Here is a 19,445-nt window from a genome sequence, read left to right on the forward strand (position 1 = left end):
CTGAGGTCCCACCTTGGAGTCCACTGGCCAATGCAACCTGCAGCAGCCCCTGGGTCCAGCATTTCCCAGCTCAGGCAGAGCGACAGCTGCTTCAGAATCTGCTAGGCTGCTTGTGGAAAATGCAGCTTCCTGGCCACACCCTAGACTCTCTAGATCCAAATCAGAGGTTCTGGAAATATTCGTTATTGACAAATGCATGAACTGAGGATCCTGCACACTGACACCCGTTCTCTGGGGAACAGTCCCCCTTTAACACCCAAGCAGAGTCCCCAGTGAGTCAGGGCCCCTGTCACTCCCCTTGGTCTTGGGGAGCAGCATTGGGCTCGTGCTGCGGGCCCCAGGGAGGTGTCCCCCACTGCATGAAGGGGTGAAAAACTTCACGCACAGAAACTAGACAAATTGGGGCTTTTATTCACAGGATATGGAAGAAAAGCATACAAAAGAAGCCTCTTGGTCAATCGTGTAAAGGGAAGGTTCTAAAACTCAATTTTTAGTAGGGTGTGGATGCTGATATATTTTTTTAAAAACTAAAGAGAAAGAAAAGGCGAAAAGGTAATCTGCAGCATGGGCGCCTTGTCTCGGGGGAAATGACAACTCAGCTGAGTGACAGTTTACAGCAGTTCATCTTCTGTGCACACGAATCTGGCTCCCAGGACCATCCCTGCAAGGTTTTGACTTTTGAAATTTCTGGATTAATTCTTAACCAGAATTCTAAAACGTTGAGGGACAAATGTGCTTGGCCTTATAATGTATCTAATTTGGGGGTAAGTGGGGGCGATTCTCCCTTGGACAGGCTTCAGCCGCTCTCGTCCCTCCCAGGTCACACTTCTACATCCCCTGGGAGACTCCACGGGCTTCTCTGGGGGCACGCCAGCAGCACTGGGCCACCGGGCAGGCGTCCTCAAACCCACACAGGCTCCTTCTTCCCGTCTGCCTTTCCTGTGACCAGCAGGTCGTGCAGGCCTGACTCTCTTTCCCCCCAGACGATGCTTTGCTTTTTCTTCCACGGATGTCGCCTCTCTTCCCTGACTCCCAGCGTGGCCAGGCACGCTCTAATTATCGTACATGTGTGAAAATGTTCCACCATCAACTCTCATCATTTGAGCTAAAACAAGACCATTTGTTTTCTCTTTTCCTCACCGATATTAATGATGCAGGAATTGGGTCCAAGTTCATCTTCAACACGAACCTCCAGAACGTGAAGCACAATCTAGCTTCCCGGCTACAACGCTCTCCTCCACTCGTTCCTCCTCCTGTCCATCTGTCTGTCTTCCAACCTTCTCCACTTTCCGGTGCCACCTGGTTGGGTTTGACGGGTGAAGCACGAGCACTGAGCCCTCATTTCCCTGCCCCGGGAAACTTCACAGGGCAACAAGCAGGTGTTGCCACCAATCCTGCAGACTGGTCCGTAATAACTATTTTGGACTTCGGGACATTCTGGAAACCAGGTCAGGACAGGGGCCTATCGTGGAGGCTGGCAGAGGGCACCCCCCTGTCCGATGGTCCAGTGGCAGTCCACGGGTCACCCTCCAGGCCCGGGACCCTCGCCCGCCCTAACTTTGAATCCAGCTGAGATGACGTCAAACTGGGCAGCACGGAAGAGGAAAGGCTGCTCCAAAGGCAGCCAATGTGAGCTCACAGGCCTCAGAGGGTCTGGAAGCACCAGCACGGTGTCTCTGGTCACCCAGCCTCCCCCGGACCCCGCCCAGAGCTTAAGATTTTCCAGCGCTGATAACGCAGACCTGGCACCTGTGCTTCCGCTTCTCTCGTCCAGCATCCTTCTTCTGCTTCCTTCGTACCTGTCTCCTACCTTCTGGTTCCTTCTCTAAATAATACACTTTCATTTCCAGGTATAGCACCTCCCTCTCTCCCCAGAGAGAGCACCCTTCGTCGGCTTGATGTCGAGGACGAGGGGGCTGATGGTACCCCAGGCAGCTGAGTCAGGAGGCCAGCCATCTGCCTGCCGGAGAGTCTGGCCAGCTCCATGTGGCTGGTCTGGACTGGGCTGGACTGGGCCCGGCAGCCCTCAGGAGTGCTCTCTCCCTCAAACAACCTGCACCTGAACTTGCAGATCCTACCACCCTCATCACCACCTCCACATTCATGTCAGAGAAGGTGAAAGTGACAAGCCTTCATCTACTTGAAACAGTCATGACACATCGTCAACACAGTTTTCAAAGCATCGTAGCCTTCAAAGAGGTTTTTCTTCCTTCCTTCTTCTCAAGCCTGTAATTAAAACTCCTTGTGGCAAAGGGGTACAGGAAGGAGATGGGGGGATGACTTCAGGAACAAACAGTTCCTTGGGTGTCCTCAGAACCGAAGCAGCTAAGGGCTGGGAGTCCTGTCAGCCTGTGCGCTTTCTAGAATTGAGCAAATCAGCTCACTCCAGATGCAAATCCCCCATCCGTGTCCCTAATCACCACTCTGCTACCCACCCAGAGCGCGGACTTCTGTCAAGTGTTTGTCTCCACACCAGCCCCTGCCCCCTTCACGGGCAGCTCCGGTTTTAGCGAACTAACCCTAATCCCAAGCCTGATCTCAGCCTAATTCTCTGCGGGATTGTCCACCAGGGCCACCCGTGTCCCAGACGTGTGGAGAGCTCAGCAGTTGGAGGGGGATGACTCATCGGAAACACTCATCCAGTTCAACCAAGACGTTTTCTTTCTTCCGAGTATTTTGTGAGTTCAAGTCTGAGATGCTCCCGGATTCGCACTGTTCCCGGAACAGAGGTTTCCAGTCTGCCCAGGCAGCTCCCACTAGCGGACAAACGACACCACACTGGTGGCCACTCCGAACGGGGCGGAGTAGGCAGCAGCGAATCCCTGCAGGCCGACCACGATGTAGCGGCATCCTTTGGTGATAACCTTCCCAACGTTCTATTTTTAGGAACAGAAGAGAAAAGCAAAGGGTTAGGCGAGGCAACTTTGTAATCTTCCATGCACAATGGTGCCACACATAAAGAATCATTTCGCCTCATTTTCCCAGGGCAAATGAGCCAGCTAGCATTTTCTCAGCTCTCTGGTGTCCCACACCCAACCCCATCATACGAACACTCGGGGGCTCAGCACAGACATCGGCACCTTGAAAAGGGCTTTCCAGCCCCGCGTGTTTCCAGATCATTCAGAGATCTTCTTGGAAACAGCAGTGAAGCTGCTACCTTTTTTTTTTGCGGTACGCGGGCCTCTCACTGTTGTGGCCTCTCCCGTTGCGGAGCACAGGCTCCGGACGCGCAGGCCCAGCGGCCATGGCTCACGGGCCCAGCCGCTCTGCGGCATGTGGGATCTTCCCGGACCGGGGCACGAACCCGCGTCCCCTGCATCGGCAGGCGGACTCTCAACCGCTGCGCCACCAGGGAAGCCCGAAGCTGCTACTTTTAAAACCAAACCAGTTTTGTTGTATTTTTTTAAACCAAAGCCCATTCTCTTCTGTTCCAGCTAAGTTACTGGCTCTGCTGAAGGCTGGGTCGAGAGTTTTCCATCATTCACCTGATCTGAAAGCCCACCCAGTCCTCCCTCTGCCTCCAGGGCACACCCCTTTCTGACCCACATTTGTGTCTTTAAAATCTCCTACTGCTCTGTCGTTGCTGCATCCACGGAAGTCTTGGTTCCCAATACAATTCTACACTCCTTGAGGGTAAAGACTGGGCCTTTCTTTCTTGGTATCCACTCTCCCTCCTCCTTCTCTTCAAGGCCTGGTGCTAGACTGAGGGCATCCAAGGGATTCAAGTGGAATCGCAACAGAAAAATGAAGACCACCACCACCGACTAACACTGTGCTGCTGCCCCTCCCCTTTTCTCTCTCCACCCCCAACTTCCGTCATCCTTCTCTGTGACAACAGCCATGTAGGTGACCTGAACATCATCACACATCTTGTCTCTACACCCTCGATTTTTCCAACTCCAATAACCACTTAAAATCCCTGATCACGGGGCTTCCCTGGTGGCACAGTGGTTGGGAGTCCGCCTGCCGATGCAGGGGACACGGGTTCGTGCCCCGGTCCGGGAAGATCCCACATGCCGCGGAGCGGCTGGGCCCGTGAGCCATGGCCGCTGGGCCTGCGCATCCGGAGCCTGTGCTCCGCAACGGGAGAGGCCACAACAGTGAGAGGCCCGCGTACCGCAAAAAAAAAAAAAAAAAAAAAAAATCCCTGATCACAATCACAAACCTGCCTTTGACTTCCAACACTGCATGGCCAGCCTAGTCTGTCAGTCCAGCAGGCTGACTGTCCCTCTCTCCCAGATATTATTTCTTACCTTTTCCTTTCTCCACAAGCCTCTCTGCCCCCAATGCACACAGAGAAACATACACAGTGTCCATACCCTCATTAGATGATCCCACTTCATCTCTCACTGACTCGGAAGTCATTAGGGAACCCGTTCATCCTCTACCGCTGTCTACACCTGCCCCAGCTTCTCCTCCCACCTTGCCGGTGTCCCAGTAGAAAAAATGGCCTTCTTCCCCCAAGGCCACTCCCTTGACACTTGCTGTTGGTACCCTCTCTCACCTTGCCCCCAGCTTTCCCTTCTCCAATCTCACCATCCTCTTCCTCCCCATTGCATCATTCCTATCAGCTTACAGATATGCTCCGCTGTCCCCCTGACTCCATACCCCTCTCTAGGTCCTGCCTGGGTCTCTGCGCTCCTTCTCGGCAAGCCAGTGGAAAGCGCCATCTGCACACACAGCTTCCACTTCCTCCTTCTTATTCCCGCTTCCTCTCCCCTGACCATCCAGGACTGCTGGGTCCTGGCCATCTGCCGCCGCCATGCTGCCTGAGCCAGTGAGCATTTTTCTGTCTTCCCCCTGACTCTCAACAGCTTTGGAAAAACTTCATGAAACACTCATTTGGCCTCTTTGACTCCATATTCTCTTGGTTTTCCCTTACCTCACATGAAGCCCCTCCTCAGCTTTCATGTTTTAAAATAATTTTTAATTGAAATATAGTTGATTTACAGTGGTTCAGGTGTCCAGCAAAACGATTCAGTTATTCATATACATATACATACATGTATATATTCTTTTTCAGATTCTTTTCCATTATAGGTTATTACAAGATATTGAATACAGTTCCCTGTGCTATACGGTAGGTCCTTGTTGTTTATTTTTTTTTATTTTTTTTTTTAAAGAAGATGTTGGGGGTAGGAGTTTATTAATTTATTAATTTATTTATTTTTGCTGTGTTGGGTCTTCGTTTCTGTGTGAGGGCTTTCTCTAGTTGTGGCGAGCGGGGGCCACTCTTCATCACGGTACGTGGGCGTCTCACTGTCGCGGCCTCTCTTGTTGCGGAGCACAGGCTCCAGACGAGCAGGCTCTGTAGTTGTGGCTCTCGGGCCTAGTTGCTCCGTGGCATGTGGGATCTTCCCAGACCAGGGCTCGAACCCATGTCCCCTGCATTAGCAGGCAGATTCTCAACCACTGCGCCACCAGGAAAGCCCCTTGTTGCTTATTTTATAAACAGTGGTGTATATCTGTTAATCTCAAATTCCTAATTTATCCCTCCCCCCTCCCTTTCCCCTTTGGTAAGTTTGTTTTCTATGCCTGTGAGTTTATTTCTGTTTTGTAATTAAGTTCATCTGTATCTTTTTTTAGATTCCACATTTAAGTGGCATTATGTGATATTTGTCTTTGTCTGACTTACTTCACTTAGTGTGATAATCTCTAGGTCCATTCATGTTGCTGCAAATGGCATTATTTCACTCTTTTTTATGACCCTGCTCAGCTTTCTTTCCCTTCTACCAAACTTTAAAATGTTGGAGCTGTTCAGTACTGTTCTTTACTTTTTATTTAAAAAAATATTTGGGGCTAGAATCTCTCCACAGTTGGTCTCATCCATTTCCAATGGCTTTAAGAATTCCCTGTATGCTGATAAATCCCATATTTATATCTTCGGCGCAGACTCAAATATTCAGTTCTCTACTTGAGGGCTCTACTTTCTGAGGCCTCAAGATCCCTCTGGCACACACTCTTCCTTGCTGCAACAAACAGACAGATCTAACTTGGACTGGCTACTAGTGCATTCCTAGAGGCCTTTGGCTATCAGGCTTCAACAAGAAGGATGCACGAAGGAGTTAAATTTATCCGTGATTATACAGCTGGTAAGAGGCAGGGCTGAAGTTCAATCCCAAAGAAATCTCACCTCAGGGCCTGTGTCCTTCCTCCCCACATACACTTCCCTTCTTTAAGGAAGGCAGTATGTAACCTTGCAATTGATTGCTTGCGGCCTGGGCTTAAATTCCAGCCCAATTGCTCATTTAATTCTCATTGGCCTCAGTTTCCTCACCTATAAAATGGGCGTATTTAGTAACCACCTCATTGGGTGAAGAGGCTTAAAAAGGTTTACGCAAGGAAAGCCCTTAGAATGGTGCCTGGCACCAAATGCAGGCAGTAGGACTGGCCCCCCAAGGTCAGCTATCTTTATTGGAAAATAACCTTTGCCTCTTTTTATTCTACAGTAATTTACGTTTGTGGTGGTAATTTTGAAATCTAAGATATTTTGTTATCTGTTCAGGAAAGTTTCTTAAGACTGCACTTTCCTATGATGTCTGGCTTCCGTCAGCTTTCAGAGACCTCAGAATAACAGAAGGAGGTCGTGCTCAGTACTGTATGCCCAGCATCCAGAAAGGGCCTGGTGTTTCCTTTGGTTGTTCTCAGGCCAAAGGAGGAGTTCCGGGAGAGGAAGGTCACTCTGATGGCCTCTTTAGACACTGATTCCCAGGACACTGCCTCGTCAACTTCCCAATGAGACACTAGGGTGTGTGTTGGGAGCAGGGAGGCAGTGATGCTGCTAAGAGAAACATCTCTATAAATGTGTAATAAGATTCCGTGGGAGAATTTTACGTACCTGTTAGAAATAACAACAACGACAAAAACTGTCCTCCTGGAGCAAGTATTAACAGTCCAGAGCATCCTTTATAAGCCAAGCCCCTAGAATCATGGATGGCCTGTGTTAAACTTGACATTTTGGGTATTTGTACATCCATTTCCCTCAGCCTGCTATTTTAAAAAACTGCTTGTCACTTCATCTTTGCAAATGAGAAAAAAACGTTACTGAAATAGCTCATTAGCTAGAACACAGTCAAAACACAGATTTGAGAAATGTGATGCAAAGAAATGTAAAATAGCATCGACCATTTCAGTGTCATTGGAGGGAGCAGATTCTGAAATCTTTTGATCTGAGTAGAGTTTCAACCCATATCATCTCTCAGAGGGGCGGAGGGGCCTGGGGGATCACGGGACAGTGTGGTAGGTTGAATAATGCCCTCCCCTCAAGATGCCCATGTCCTAATCCCCAGAATCTGTGAATATGTAACCTCATATGGCAAAAGGGACTTTGTGGATGTGAGTTAATGAAGGATCTTGAATTGGGGAGACTACCATGGATTATCCAGGGGTCCCAATCATTATAAGGATTCTTTTTTTTTGCGGTACACGGGCCTCTTACTGTTGTGGCCTCTCCCGTTGCGGGGCACAGGCTCCGGACGTGCAGGCTCAGCGGCCATGGCTCACGGGCCCAGTTGCTCCGCGGCATGTGGGATCTTCCCGGACCGGGGCACGAACCCGTGTCCCCTGCATCGGCAGGCGGACTCTCAACCACTGCGCCACCAGGAAAGCCCATATAAGGATTCTTATATCTTTATAAAGGTCCAAATAAAGACGACCACCCTTACAGAAGGGAAGCAGGAAGAGTTGGTGAGAAGGCAATGTGGTGCCAGAAGCAGAGAGACAGAGAGAAAGAGACTTGCAGATGCTGTGCCACTGGCCCTGAACGTGGAGGTGGGGACCTCTGGAAGCTGAAAAGAGCAAAGAAAAGGTTTTCCTCTGGAGCCTCCAGAAGGAACCAGCCTGTTGACTGTAGCTCAGGGAAGACGACTTTTAGCCTCCAGAACTGTAGAATAAATTTGCGTTGCCTTAAATCACGATATTTGTGGTAATCTGTTACAGGCAAACTAATACAGGGAGTGAGGCTTTTCTGGGGGTTCCCGGGTAACCCCAAAGATGTCGAGGATTCCCTGTCCCCACCCCCAGTTTCCAAAAGGGAATCAGCTCTCAACAAAGATCCCTTTCCCCCAAGTATAAAAATCAAGTCTTCCCTTGTGAAATTTGGTCAGGACCCAGGCACAAAGCTGAGATGGGCTGTCAGCTACAGAAGTTGATTTTTTTCTGAGTTAGAGCTCATTAAAAACTGATCAGAGAACAGTCAGTCATATGCGACCTCTCCTCCATCCCCTTAGATAACAGCCAACAACGACAGGACCCTCGCCATATGCCAGGTGCGTTCCAAGACCTGTACATGGACTACACTCATTTGCTCCTTACCACAGCCCTAGTATTAACCCATGTGACAGATGAGGAAACCGAGGCAGAGAGGAGAGCAGAGCTCAAGGTCACACAAACAGTAGGAGGCTGAGCACAGCTGGCGCCTGGCAGTCTGGCTCCAGGGCCCCTGTCCTAACCCCTTACTTAGACATGGGACATTTTTCTTCCTCTTGAGGTCAAGGTTATTCCACACCCTGTGTTTCCCTTCTCCAACCCCCTCCTAGCTGCCCGATTAATAAAATTTAATAACTTTCCTTATCTGCGCTTCTCCTTGTGGCTCTCAGAGGTGCCTGGGAAAGGCGACCTCCTATTTGAAGCTAAGTTTGGGGTTTGGTTCCCTCACCCCCCTTCTCCCTCCACCCTAACTGCTTTTGAGCAGGCGGGGACCAGGGGAGACTCCTGACTCCCAGCTCTGCTCTCCAGCTGTGTGGCCTTCAACAAAGAGCTTAACTTCCTGAAACTCCAGCTTCCTTCACTGCATAACGGGAGTCCATGGCTTTCTAAGGTCGTTGAGAAGATTCAGGGTAATTGTGCATCGTATGTGCAACAGAGCACCTGGCAGCCTGTAAGAGCACAGCAAACCCACAGCCTTTCCCCTTCCCTGCACCCAGAAAACAGCACTCTCCCAGCAACTCCTGCCCATCTGAACACTCACATCATTACTTAAAAATCAACTGGGGGAAAAAAAAAAAGCTAGGGCTTCCCTGGTGGCGCAGTGGTTGAGAGCCCGCCTGCCGATGCAGGGGACATGGATTCGTGCCCCGGTCCGGGAAGATCCCACATGCCGTGGAGCGGCTGGGCCCGTGAGCCATGGCCACTGAGCCTGCGCGTCCGGAGCCTGTGCTCCACAACGGGAGAGGCCCGCGTACCACAAAAAAAAAAAAAAAAAAAAAATCAACTGGGGCCACTGACTGCCAAGAGTCCCAGGCACCCAGCCTTTCGAGCCCAGAGGTTCCTGCCAGAGACTGGACCCAGCACAGCATTGGGTCGACCCTGCTTGGGGCCAAGGGGCAGCAGGGGAAGGGGAACCTATCCTAGGACAGTTCACAAAAGCCGAACACCTTTCTTTAAATAGAAGCAGGAAGGGACTTGGGTGAAGGACTTGAGCGGTTAACAGATAAAAAGGACCTTTATTCACCCTTCTTTGAAGGATTGAGCTATTTGCAGGTCATTCCTTATTCCAATGGCCCAAGTGCAATAAAGTTTCACCTGGTGACCAAAGCAGGGAAAGTCATCTCCCCACATTTCTAGCGGAGACGTGGCTATTCTCATGGATTTTCAACAAAGAAGGATGGACCATCCGCTTCCTCCATATTGGAGCTTAGATGTCGACCCTCCTGGTCGCCATCAAGAAAATGGAAGTTGAAGGGCAGAAAGGGCACATCCAACTCCAACATGACAGCGTCCCCCCCACCTGGCCTCCTGGTCTATTCAACTAGCATGTAACACTCACTCCAGAGCTCTCACCTGTCTCATCTCTGCTAGCACTCTGCCCTCCGCCCTCCGCCTTGGATGCCACCCCTTCTTTACCTGGTGAAATTCTTTTTTTTTCAGGTGAGGTGAAATTCACATAATATAAAAATTAACCAGTGTCGAGTGAGTAACTCAACGGCATTGAGCACGTTCACAATGCTATGCAAGCACCACTTCTACCTACTTCCAAAATATTTTCATCATCCCCAAAGGCAAACCCACACGCATTAAACAGTCGCCCTGCATTTCTCTTTCCCTTCAGTCCCTGGCAACCACCCATCTGCCTTCTGTATCTCTGGATTTATCTATTCTGGATATTTCACATAAATGGAATCATAGATGCGATATGTGACCTTGTGTGTCTGCCGTGTACTTCCTTCCTTTTCACGGCTGAATAGTATTCCATTGTGTGTATGAACCACATGTTTATCCATTTATCAACTGATGGACATTTGGGTGGTTGCCACTCTTTGGCTATTGTGAATAATGCTGCTGTGAACATGTACATATATATTTGTTTGAGTATCTATTTTCAATTCTTTTGGGTATGTACCTAGGAGTGGAATTGCCGGATCATATGGTAGTCCTGTGTTTAATTTTTTGAGGAACGGCCAAATTGTTTTCCACGGCAGCTACCCCATTTTACACTTCCACCAGCAATGCACAAGAATTCCGATTTTCCACATCCTCACCAACACTTGCTATTTTCTGTTTTCTTTTTCCCTAATAATAGCTATGCTAGTGGATGTGAACTAGTACCTCATCATTAACCTGTGAAACCTTGACTCATCCTTCTGTGCCCAGTTTCCATGTCACCATTGATTTGAAAACTTCTCTGACTTTACAACCTCATCCCTGAAGATTAACTGCTGAGGCTCTTCCCATGCAGCTCCATGGTGGTGCCCCATATGGCAGCGTCTGCCCGGGAGGCTGTGGCCTCCTCTAGGGCAGGACTGCATCCTATCCATTTTTGTATCTCTAGTGCTCAACACAATGCCTGGCACACAGTGAGAACCTTCAAAGCATCTTCAGCTCAGCCAGCCTCTGAGCTGAGATTTCCACATTATCAGTTCACCAACTGAGAGGCAAATGATGGCTTTTTTTTTTTGCGGTACAAGGGCCTCTCCCTGCTGCGGCCTCTCCCGCTGTGGAGCACAGGCTCCGGACGCACAGACTCAGTGGCCATGGCTCACGGGCCCAGCCGCTCCGCAGCATGTGGGATCTTCCAGGATCGGGGCACGAACCCGTGTCCCCTGCATCGGCAGGCGGACTCTCAACCACTGCGCCACCAGGGAAGCCCGATGGCTTTTTTTTTTGTGATCAGCTGGGACCAGGAAGAAGGATAATTCGTCCTAGCATGACTCTAAGCCTGAAAGTCCCAACTTTATAGTTTTTATTAATATACTATACCACTGCCTGCTTGTTTCCTGTTCCCAAAGCTGCTGACATACCTTTAAAGAAGATGATAAAGCTAAGTTTCTAGGTGTGGCGGTCGGTTTCAGGTATGATAAGAGGTCACCGGAGGACTGGATGATATATCAGATGGGGCCCCTGCCCTTTGGCCAGGATAGAATGAGTTTTGTGATTATCTTCTGGGTGGCCTTGTCCAATCCCAGGGATCAGAGGCAGCAGTAGCTTCAAGCGTTTCCAGGCCAAAGCACCTGGGAACTGCTTTGGGGCTTTGATCTCTAGGGAGGGAACTGCCATTTTGTCCCATATTCATATTACCTCTCTCTCTCCCACCCACCCCACAAGTGAATACTTACGGAGTGTTGAGCTCCCAGGCCCTGGAAATCACCTTGAGAATATTGGGAGACATAACCCAAACAATTCTCAGCTAGTAGGATATCCTACTAGTTTGTCTGCGGGAAAACAGACAAACTGGGCTGTACCTCCCTGCTTTCCAACTGGGTCACCTTCTACAAGTCACCTAACCACGCTAATCCCTCAGTATTCCCACTTTTAAAATAGGGGCACTGATTCCCGTCCTACCAACTACACAAGGGAGTGGGAAGACACACCTAGGACAAGAACCACCTGGGTAAGCGAACCCTTGGGAAAGTTACCCACCCGCCAGCATCGGGATAGCCGTGGAGCGGTGCGCAGGGAAACCTCTGATTTAATTTCTATCACTCCCCGCAGCTCACTTTCCCCTTACTGCCCAGTTCACAGAGTGAGCAGTCTCGGGGCTCCAGGAGTGAATGCCGGGAAGGGGGTGCTCGTGGGAGGCCGAGGGGGTGCAGGGCAGCGCAGAGAGGCTGAGACCGTCAGACGGTGGGGAGCCGACTCCAGCTCTAGGGCGGGCGCCCCGCGCTCCCCGACCTCCAAGGGACAGTGGCGGCGGTGGGATGCCTACCTTGCCGTACTTCTTCAGCTTCTGCCGGTACCTCTTCTTGGGCTTCTCGCCCGGCGCCGTCTCCTCCAGCGGCTCGTAGCGCTCGGGGACGACCGCGAGGTGCACCCTCCGCGCGCCCCGGGTCCCCGGGCGCTGCTCGCTCGCCCCGCTCTCCGCCGCCTCGGCCCCGCTCTCCAGATGCTCCAGGATAGCAGCCGCCTCCTCGTCCCCCTCCGTCCGCCCTCGCCCCCGGGCGAGGGGCCTGCAGCGCGGGAGACTGCTCGCCGCCTTGCTTCGGAGCCTGGCTCCCACCGTCATGGTGCCGCGGGCCCTCCGGCTGAGGTCGGTGCACGAAGACACCAACCTTTGCGCCCAGCCTGCGCCTCCACCCCCGCCGCCCGCCCTTGCCCAGCCCGGCCCAGCCCGGCCCAGTCCGGACGGGGCGGGGGGGCTGGGGGAGAGGTGGATGGGAAACTTGGGATCGCAGCGCCCTCTGGCTCTAGGATGGCGGCGGCTCCACCCAGGCCTGGCTTTCTGGTGGTCGGGCCCAGCCGCCAGCATCCCATCCTCTGGCCAAAGGGGTGAGGGATGCTCCAAAGCTCAATGCACAATGAACACGCAAAGCACGTTCAACCACACTTGCAACGAAATAAGTGAACCCCAAATAGTGAGACTTCCTTTGCACACGTGCAAGCTGGCAGAGATGATGAGAGATGATGATGATGGTGATGAAAAAGATGACAGTAATAAAGATTATACTCAGACTTCCCTGGTGGCGCAGTGGTTAAGAATCCGCCTGCCAGTGCAAGGGACACGGGTTTGAGCCCTGGTCCAGGAAGATCCCACATGCTGCAGAGCAACTAAGTCCCTGGGCCACAGCTTCTGAGCCTGCCCTCTAGAGCCCACGAGCCACAACTACTGAGCCCGGGAGCCACAACTACAAAGCCCGCGTGCCTAGAGCCCGTGCTCCACAGCAAGTGAAGCCACTGCAATGAGAAGCCCGCGCACAGCAAGAAAGAGCAGCCCCGACTCCTCTCAACTAGAGAAAGCCCACGCCCAGCAACAAAGACTCAACGCAGCCAAAAATAAATACATAAATAAACTAATCTTTTGAAAAAGATTATACTCAATGCTGGTGAGGGTATGGTGAGAGGATGGTTATAATACAATATTCATGAGTCGCAAACTGGAGACAGGCTTTTGCAAAGGCAATCAGCAAATATTTATCAAGAGTTCTGAAAAACGGCCATACCTTTCTAGGTGCCTATGTTAAGAAAACATTCAGAAACACAGAACAGTGTGTCCACGGTGTTAATCACAGTCTGACTTCAGCGAAAAGTTGAAGGAAACCAATGGGGATGGGCAGGTGAAATTCTGGTGCAAGCATATGATATACGAAGTAATCATTAAAATCACGATTTTCAAGAATATCACTCGGGGGGAAAAAAGAGAATATCAGTCTGGTATATATGCATTCTCAGGTCACTGTGAATCTCAGTCTGTTTGGGATGCCGTCCTTTCTTATGTGGGTAAGTATCTTTTAATTCTTGGAAACTTAGAGTTAAGTATAAAATAATGTGTTATTATTTCATTAATATTTTAATACTATTAAAATGTGTGATATGTTTAAGAATGATTTGGTTATACTGCTCTAAGTACATAAAATAGTCATAATTTAACATATTAGAATATCAAAAATTACTGGTGATTTCAACGTAAAATGTAAAATCAAGTAGTTTACTTAGACTTATAAGTTTAACTTGAAAGGAATAAGTTAATTTACTGTATTTATAAGAATAAGTTAATTTACTGTATTTATAAGAATTACATAGTCCTGTACATAGTTGAAGTACTTGAAAAGAAAATCACATATATTAAATTTATAAAAGTCACTTAAAATGTTTAAGATAATTAAATTAAGTGAATGATAAAACCCCTTACAGTGACTGTTAAATTCTATTCGGTTTGTAAATGAAATAAAACAATACTGAATTTAAAAGCTATGGGAAGCTTGACCTGTGGATTTGCAACTTTACTAAAATAACTATTAACTTATAAACAAAAACAGACCCTAACTGTCCTTTTTCTATGTGCAAAACTGACTTCTGACAACCACCCAGACGACGTAGTAAATGGAGACATAGGTGGATTGTCCATGGAATGGAAAGTGTGTTTTGTCCATACAAAATACATTTCAAATATCACAACAACATTTAGCTTGCCTGATAAAAAGCAAAACACTAGAGCACCTGAAAACTGATCCCTAGACTGTCTCTATAATCAGTGAGCAAGCAGGACTCAAGGAGATGTAATCAGAACCCACCTTTACGTTGCTCTCACCGTTGTCTCTTTAGAAGTTATTCAGTGTGAAGAGCGCTTCCCTTGCTCCTGCGTGACTACTTAAGCAGTCCTATAACTCTTCTGACCTCACTGTGGTAATCAAAAATCCCAAAGTTGCAAATATGTTCTCAGTTTATATAATTTTAAATCTTACAATGTCCAATTCCATGTAATACTCAGAGGCTTGAACTTGATTTTAAGTTAAGCCTCTCTCCTCCCTCAGAAAAATTCAGCACCTGCAGGGCTGTGATTACTTGCGGAAGGACGGAAAACAGCAGAAGCGTGGCTTTCACCCCGGTCTGCTTTTCAAAGCAGGGAGCGCACCTGATTATAAGCAGGCTTGTCACATTCCCTCCAGGACCCAAAGGACTCTGCAACATGCTCATCTCCTAGCCTCTGCTCACAGGAAAGAGAATGGAAAGGGCTGAGTGCCAATCCATAGGAATCTTTCCTTCCTGGTAAGAATTAGGAACCTGACCTTCAAAGGAGCAAAAACATTGGAGGGCTAAGATTCATGAAAATAGATCATCAGTTAGTGAGTAAAAAAAAATACTTAGACACCTCAGAGTCTTAAAAATAATTGCTTATTTGGAATAACTTGCATAAGACAGTTACAGATATTTAATTGAAAACAAAGTTTCCATCTGTAGACATAAAAGGTTTTATGTTTTCATCTTTTGTTTTGTAATAAATGTGTGAATTTGGAAAGAAAGAAAAAAAAGGAAAGGGAGGGATCTTTATGGACCTGAAGTTTTATGAATTAAAATTGTTTAAAGCTATTAGTTTATTTGTGTAGGCTTAGACTCCAGAAGAAACATATCCCTGGAGCTGAAAAGAGCTGATTATAAACAATGGAACAGATATAACAGGTTTAATTTTCCAAAGACTGCAATGTAAAGTGAGAGGGGGAGCAGTTTTGAATCCTAGCTAAGTCTCAGTCTTGGGGCAGCCCCCAAAAGGGAGGATGGTCTACTCCTGCCTTTTCTCATGTTAAAAAAATTTCTTTTAAAGATTATTTTAAGTTTCGAGCCTTCTTTATTAACTATCATTTAGTTCAAAAGGTGGTAAAAACAGATGGCATAATAGGAAGAGGAAATTTAACATTTGCATTTAAGTTTTTAAGTATTTTCTTTCTTTTTTTTTTTTTTTTGTGGCTGCCTTGGATCTTTGTTGCTGCACGCGGGCTTTCTCTAGTCGCGGCGAGCAGGGGCTACTCTTCGTTGCGCTGCAGAGGCTTCTCGTTGTGGTGGCTTCTTTTGTGGAACACGGGCTCTAGACGTGCGGGCTTCAGTAGTTGTGGCGCATGGGCTAAGTGGTAGCAGTGCACAGGCTTACTTGCTCCATGGTACATGGGATATTCCTGGACCAGGGATCAAACCCATGTCCCCTGCTTTGGCAGGTAGATTCTTAACCACTGCGCCACCAGGGAAGTCCAGTATTTTCTTTAAAAATATATCTGTAGTTGATCTGTGGTAATCCCATTCATGCAGATCCCAGTGAATGCAAAGTTGGGAATGTCAGGCACAGCACATTTTTATTTCACTTAAGGGGTTGGATTTCTGCACCAAAGATAAAGATCAGAGATTTGAGGTAAATACAATGTAAGCCTGGGACTGCAGTTAAAGGGTGTTACAATTAAAATTTACTACAATTGTAAAATCTAGGGTCTTCCATAAATTGCTTCTCTTTGAAATCTGAAGAATTTTTTTTAAATTTTGTTTTCTCTTTCCCAGAGAGAGCAAGCTTTTTCCTGTCTTGTGATTACTGTGAGGGGCTGACCCTTTGCAGCTCATCCAGAGTCATCTGAGCCCAGGCTGGGCTGGGCCACAGCTCAAATTAGACCCAGCTCACCTCTGATAAACCCAAGCCTCAAACTTCTGGGCCACCACCATCAAGAGGCCAAAGCAGTTGATCTTATCAGCACTGGGGCTGGAAGGGGATTGGAGCATAGTGTCCGCATTTGTTCACCCTGGCTTCAACTCCAGCAGGGCCCTGGCATCAACCACAGTGGGAAAGTTCGAGAAAGCCCACGTGCTTCCCAGAGCTGCCCCTCTGCGGCTTTCTCAGCACAATTCCAGGGATAAGAGGGCCGTTGCGTGGCCAAGTGATTTGTTTACTATTTATCTGGGGCTCGTACAGATTCTAGTCTAGCTTGCCAGCCCGCATGTAACTAAAAGCTTGGCTCTTCCCCCCTCACCTGTAGGTGTCACCTCTCAGTACCAGGCAAGCCCCCTTCCTCGGGTCCCCGCACCCAGCTCAGCGACTTGCCCGGGAGTGAAGGCTGCACGCCCGCTGCCCATCCGTGAGAGGCTTGTCCCTCTCTGGAATTCCAGTCACCAAGGCATCCCTGCATCTCCTACTGGTGCATCATTCCCCATCAGAAGCAGAATCAGAAGTCTTCTGTGGATGAAGCTTTAAAGTGTAATGTATAACATTCAAAATCATCCTTCAACACTGTAATGGAATTGTATCTTATTTGGTTGGATTTATTCAAAAGCCACTGAAGATTTGGAAAACCACTGAGCTATTTGCACTGAATATTGATAATAGAAAAATGTATTTGTAGAGAAAAGAGGTCAGAATTATGACCTTATGAGTTAAAAGAAAACAAACATTTCTGACAAAACCTGAAAAACCTGCTTTGATATGTATTCTCCTTTGCCAACAGAGCATCACTCAATTATATATATATATATATATATATATATATATATATATATATATATATATTCGAATATAATAAATAATAAAAATATCATGTATTTCCTGGAGGTGGGTTAAGATATTTTAATAACTGGTTCTGTATTTAGAAAACAGCAACATGGAAACCTATCTTGGCTTATATATAGTAAAACCAAGTAAATATTTAGTTTGATACAACAATACTTAGCACAAATAATGTATTGATTAGAAGGGAATGCTATCATATATGGAAGAGAAAAGAAAAACTTGAAGCTGGCAGAGGGTGAGGTGGGGGAAGAAGGTCAATAAAAAGTTCTGATTTTAGGATAGAATTTAGTACAATGAAAATTTAACTGGAGACATGAAACTGTAGATTCCAAATGTATTAAGACAAATTGAATAGGATGAGTTTGTCAGAATGGGTTTGTCTGGGTTTCTCATGCACATATATAAATGTCACACATATAGCTCTGCACAGAGTCATTGTAAGTGAGGCAGACAGCGACTAAATGAAATTCCTGTTCAGTGCTCAGAAGATTGAACTGTTGAGGTATTTCTATTTATTTTCATGATGCGAAGTAATAAAACTGACTTACCCTTTTGCCTGTGGCTGAATACAGCCCAAAGTAAAAAGCAGAAACTAAAATATTAGGAACTCAGAACTGTCAAACGTTGACCCCTTCAACTGAAAATGAATGGAACCATTTGAACAGAACTTTGCTAACCCACAGAAGGAGGGATTATTTCAGAGTTCTCTAGACCAAAGTAATTTTATTCTATATCCTTTGGTGCACTCTAAGGACAAAAGTAAGTACAAAGACAAATTTGAATTTCAGTTAGCAGTTTAATAGTTACTGTTAATACTGGTATCACTATTTTGGATCATTTTTCTTTTATTGGTAAGTAAAATAAATCAGTAATTCTGTTTGCTTCGTTATAAATCAAGAGCTTCAGAGTGACAATTATATGTGTCATTTATGATAAAAGAAGGCATAATTATAGTTTGGATATAAAATTAAGAATTTAAATATTACAGCTGTGAAGTAATGTTAGGACTAAACTGAAAATGGCTATGAACTTATTACATATGAGTGTGTACACATGGATAGATAGATAGAGAGGTATTTTTTTCCATCTCTGTCTACTGAAGTGGCCTACAGCTCACATCATCCTAATAGCACAAAGTCAGATAAGCAGCTCTAGTGCCCAGAGTTTGGTTTCTAATATCAATTTCCATGGAAAGGAAATGCGGCTTAGGAAAAATTGGCCAAATGCATGTCTGGGATACAGAAGGTGTAAGATGGGCTTGGGATATCTTGCTACTAGAAAGCAAAGACAAGTAAATATTGTGCATTTTAGGCTACCTGGGCCAGTTAAAGGACTGCTTTAGCTAACATAACATTTTGGTCAAAGACACACACACACACACACACACACACACACACACATACACACATACAACTAATGACCACAAATAATTGAAACAAATTGAGTCAATGAAAAGCCATTAGCTCATCACAGTATTCTAAGAGAAAAAATGTGTGCAGTATGAAAAGAATGTGGTTATAAAAGACTATGGGGTTTTTTAATATGTTATTTTAATATCTCTAGGTTTTTGACCTATTAGACTCACACAATATGAAAAGAATGCAGAATTCCATCAAGTTCCAGAAAATTTATAAAACCATTACATTTTGATATGAGGGATCCAATGGAATGAAGTTGAGAGTGCCTTTGTAGCCCAATGGAAGGACATTTTAAACAACCTGAGTGAATCAAAAACGTGAAAAATTCAACTGAAGCAGCAAAGAATGTTAGCCTCAAATCCATGTGTAGGCAGAAGAAATAAACGTTCTCTTAGTTAAATCTAAAGAATGTGGGCCACAAGACCAAGCACTTTTCTAGGGCAACGGGGTGTCTGTTGTATAGACAGGTCTGTAGTGTTCCAACCACTGTGGGTAGTAGGACACAAGCACTGCATCCCGGACAGTGGTTTTCTGTGACCTCTAGTGGTTTCCTCTGGTAATAACTGGAACTAACAACCATTTCAACGTGTCAAAGATTTTTTAAAAAATGGTATGGCATTTCTGTGCTTTGGGCTGGGATTATATCCATTCAATATGGTGGCAGGGGTTATCTCACCCTGACCCAAATCTCTGACTGACAAATGCATCATTACTCGAATGCAGCTCAAAAGACCAAACTTTTCTGAAGATGGTTCCACGAAGAGAAATATAAAAGGGGATGTTGGTGAGGATGCTGGAAAGCACTGGCAGCACAGAGACCAGAGTGTAAAACCTTC

At 46.9% G+C, this 19,445-nt stretch overlaps 1 protein-coding gene across 1 annotated transcript; it reads right to left on the reverse strand.

Moving 5' to 3' along the window:
- Positions 1-391: 391 nt before the first annotated feature.
- On the reverse strand, positions 392-12,682 carry C1H1orf115 (chromosome 1 C1orf115 homolog). The gene is made up of 2 exons (XM_059998127.1): positions 12,143-12,682; positions 392-2,876 (listed from the first exon to the last, which is right to left on the reverse strand). Exons 1-2 carry the CDS (start codon positions 12,680-12,682, stop codon positions 2,757-2,759), a joined length of 660 nt encoding a protein of 219 aa, XP_059854110.1. The 3' UTR covers positions 392-2,756.
- Between the last annotated feature and the right edge of the window lie 6,763 nt (positions 12,683-19,445).

Source organism: Delphinus delphis, chromosome 1 (genome assembly GCF_949987515.2).
Source record: "Delphinus delphis chromosome 1, mDelDel1.2, whole genome shotgun sequence".
In the NCBI taxonomy this organism is placed as follows: Eukaryota; Metazoa; Chordata; class Mammalia; order Artiodactyla; family Delphinidae; genus Delphinus; species Delphinus delphis.

Excerpts from the sequence above, each read along its gene's own strand:
- C1H1orf115 (XM_059998127.1), bottom strand. The coding sequence starts at position 12,682 with ATGCTGGCGGCTGGGCCCGACCACCAGAAAGCCAGGCCTGGGTGGAGC. Across the intron at positions 2,877-12,142 it reads AGCTGAAGAAGTACGGCAAG|AACGTTGGGAAGGTTATCAC; the intron begins GTAGGCATCCCA and ends TCCTAAAAATAG.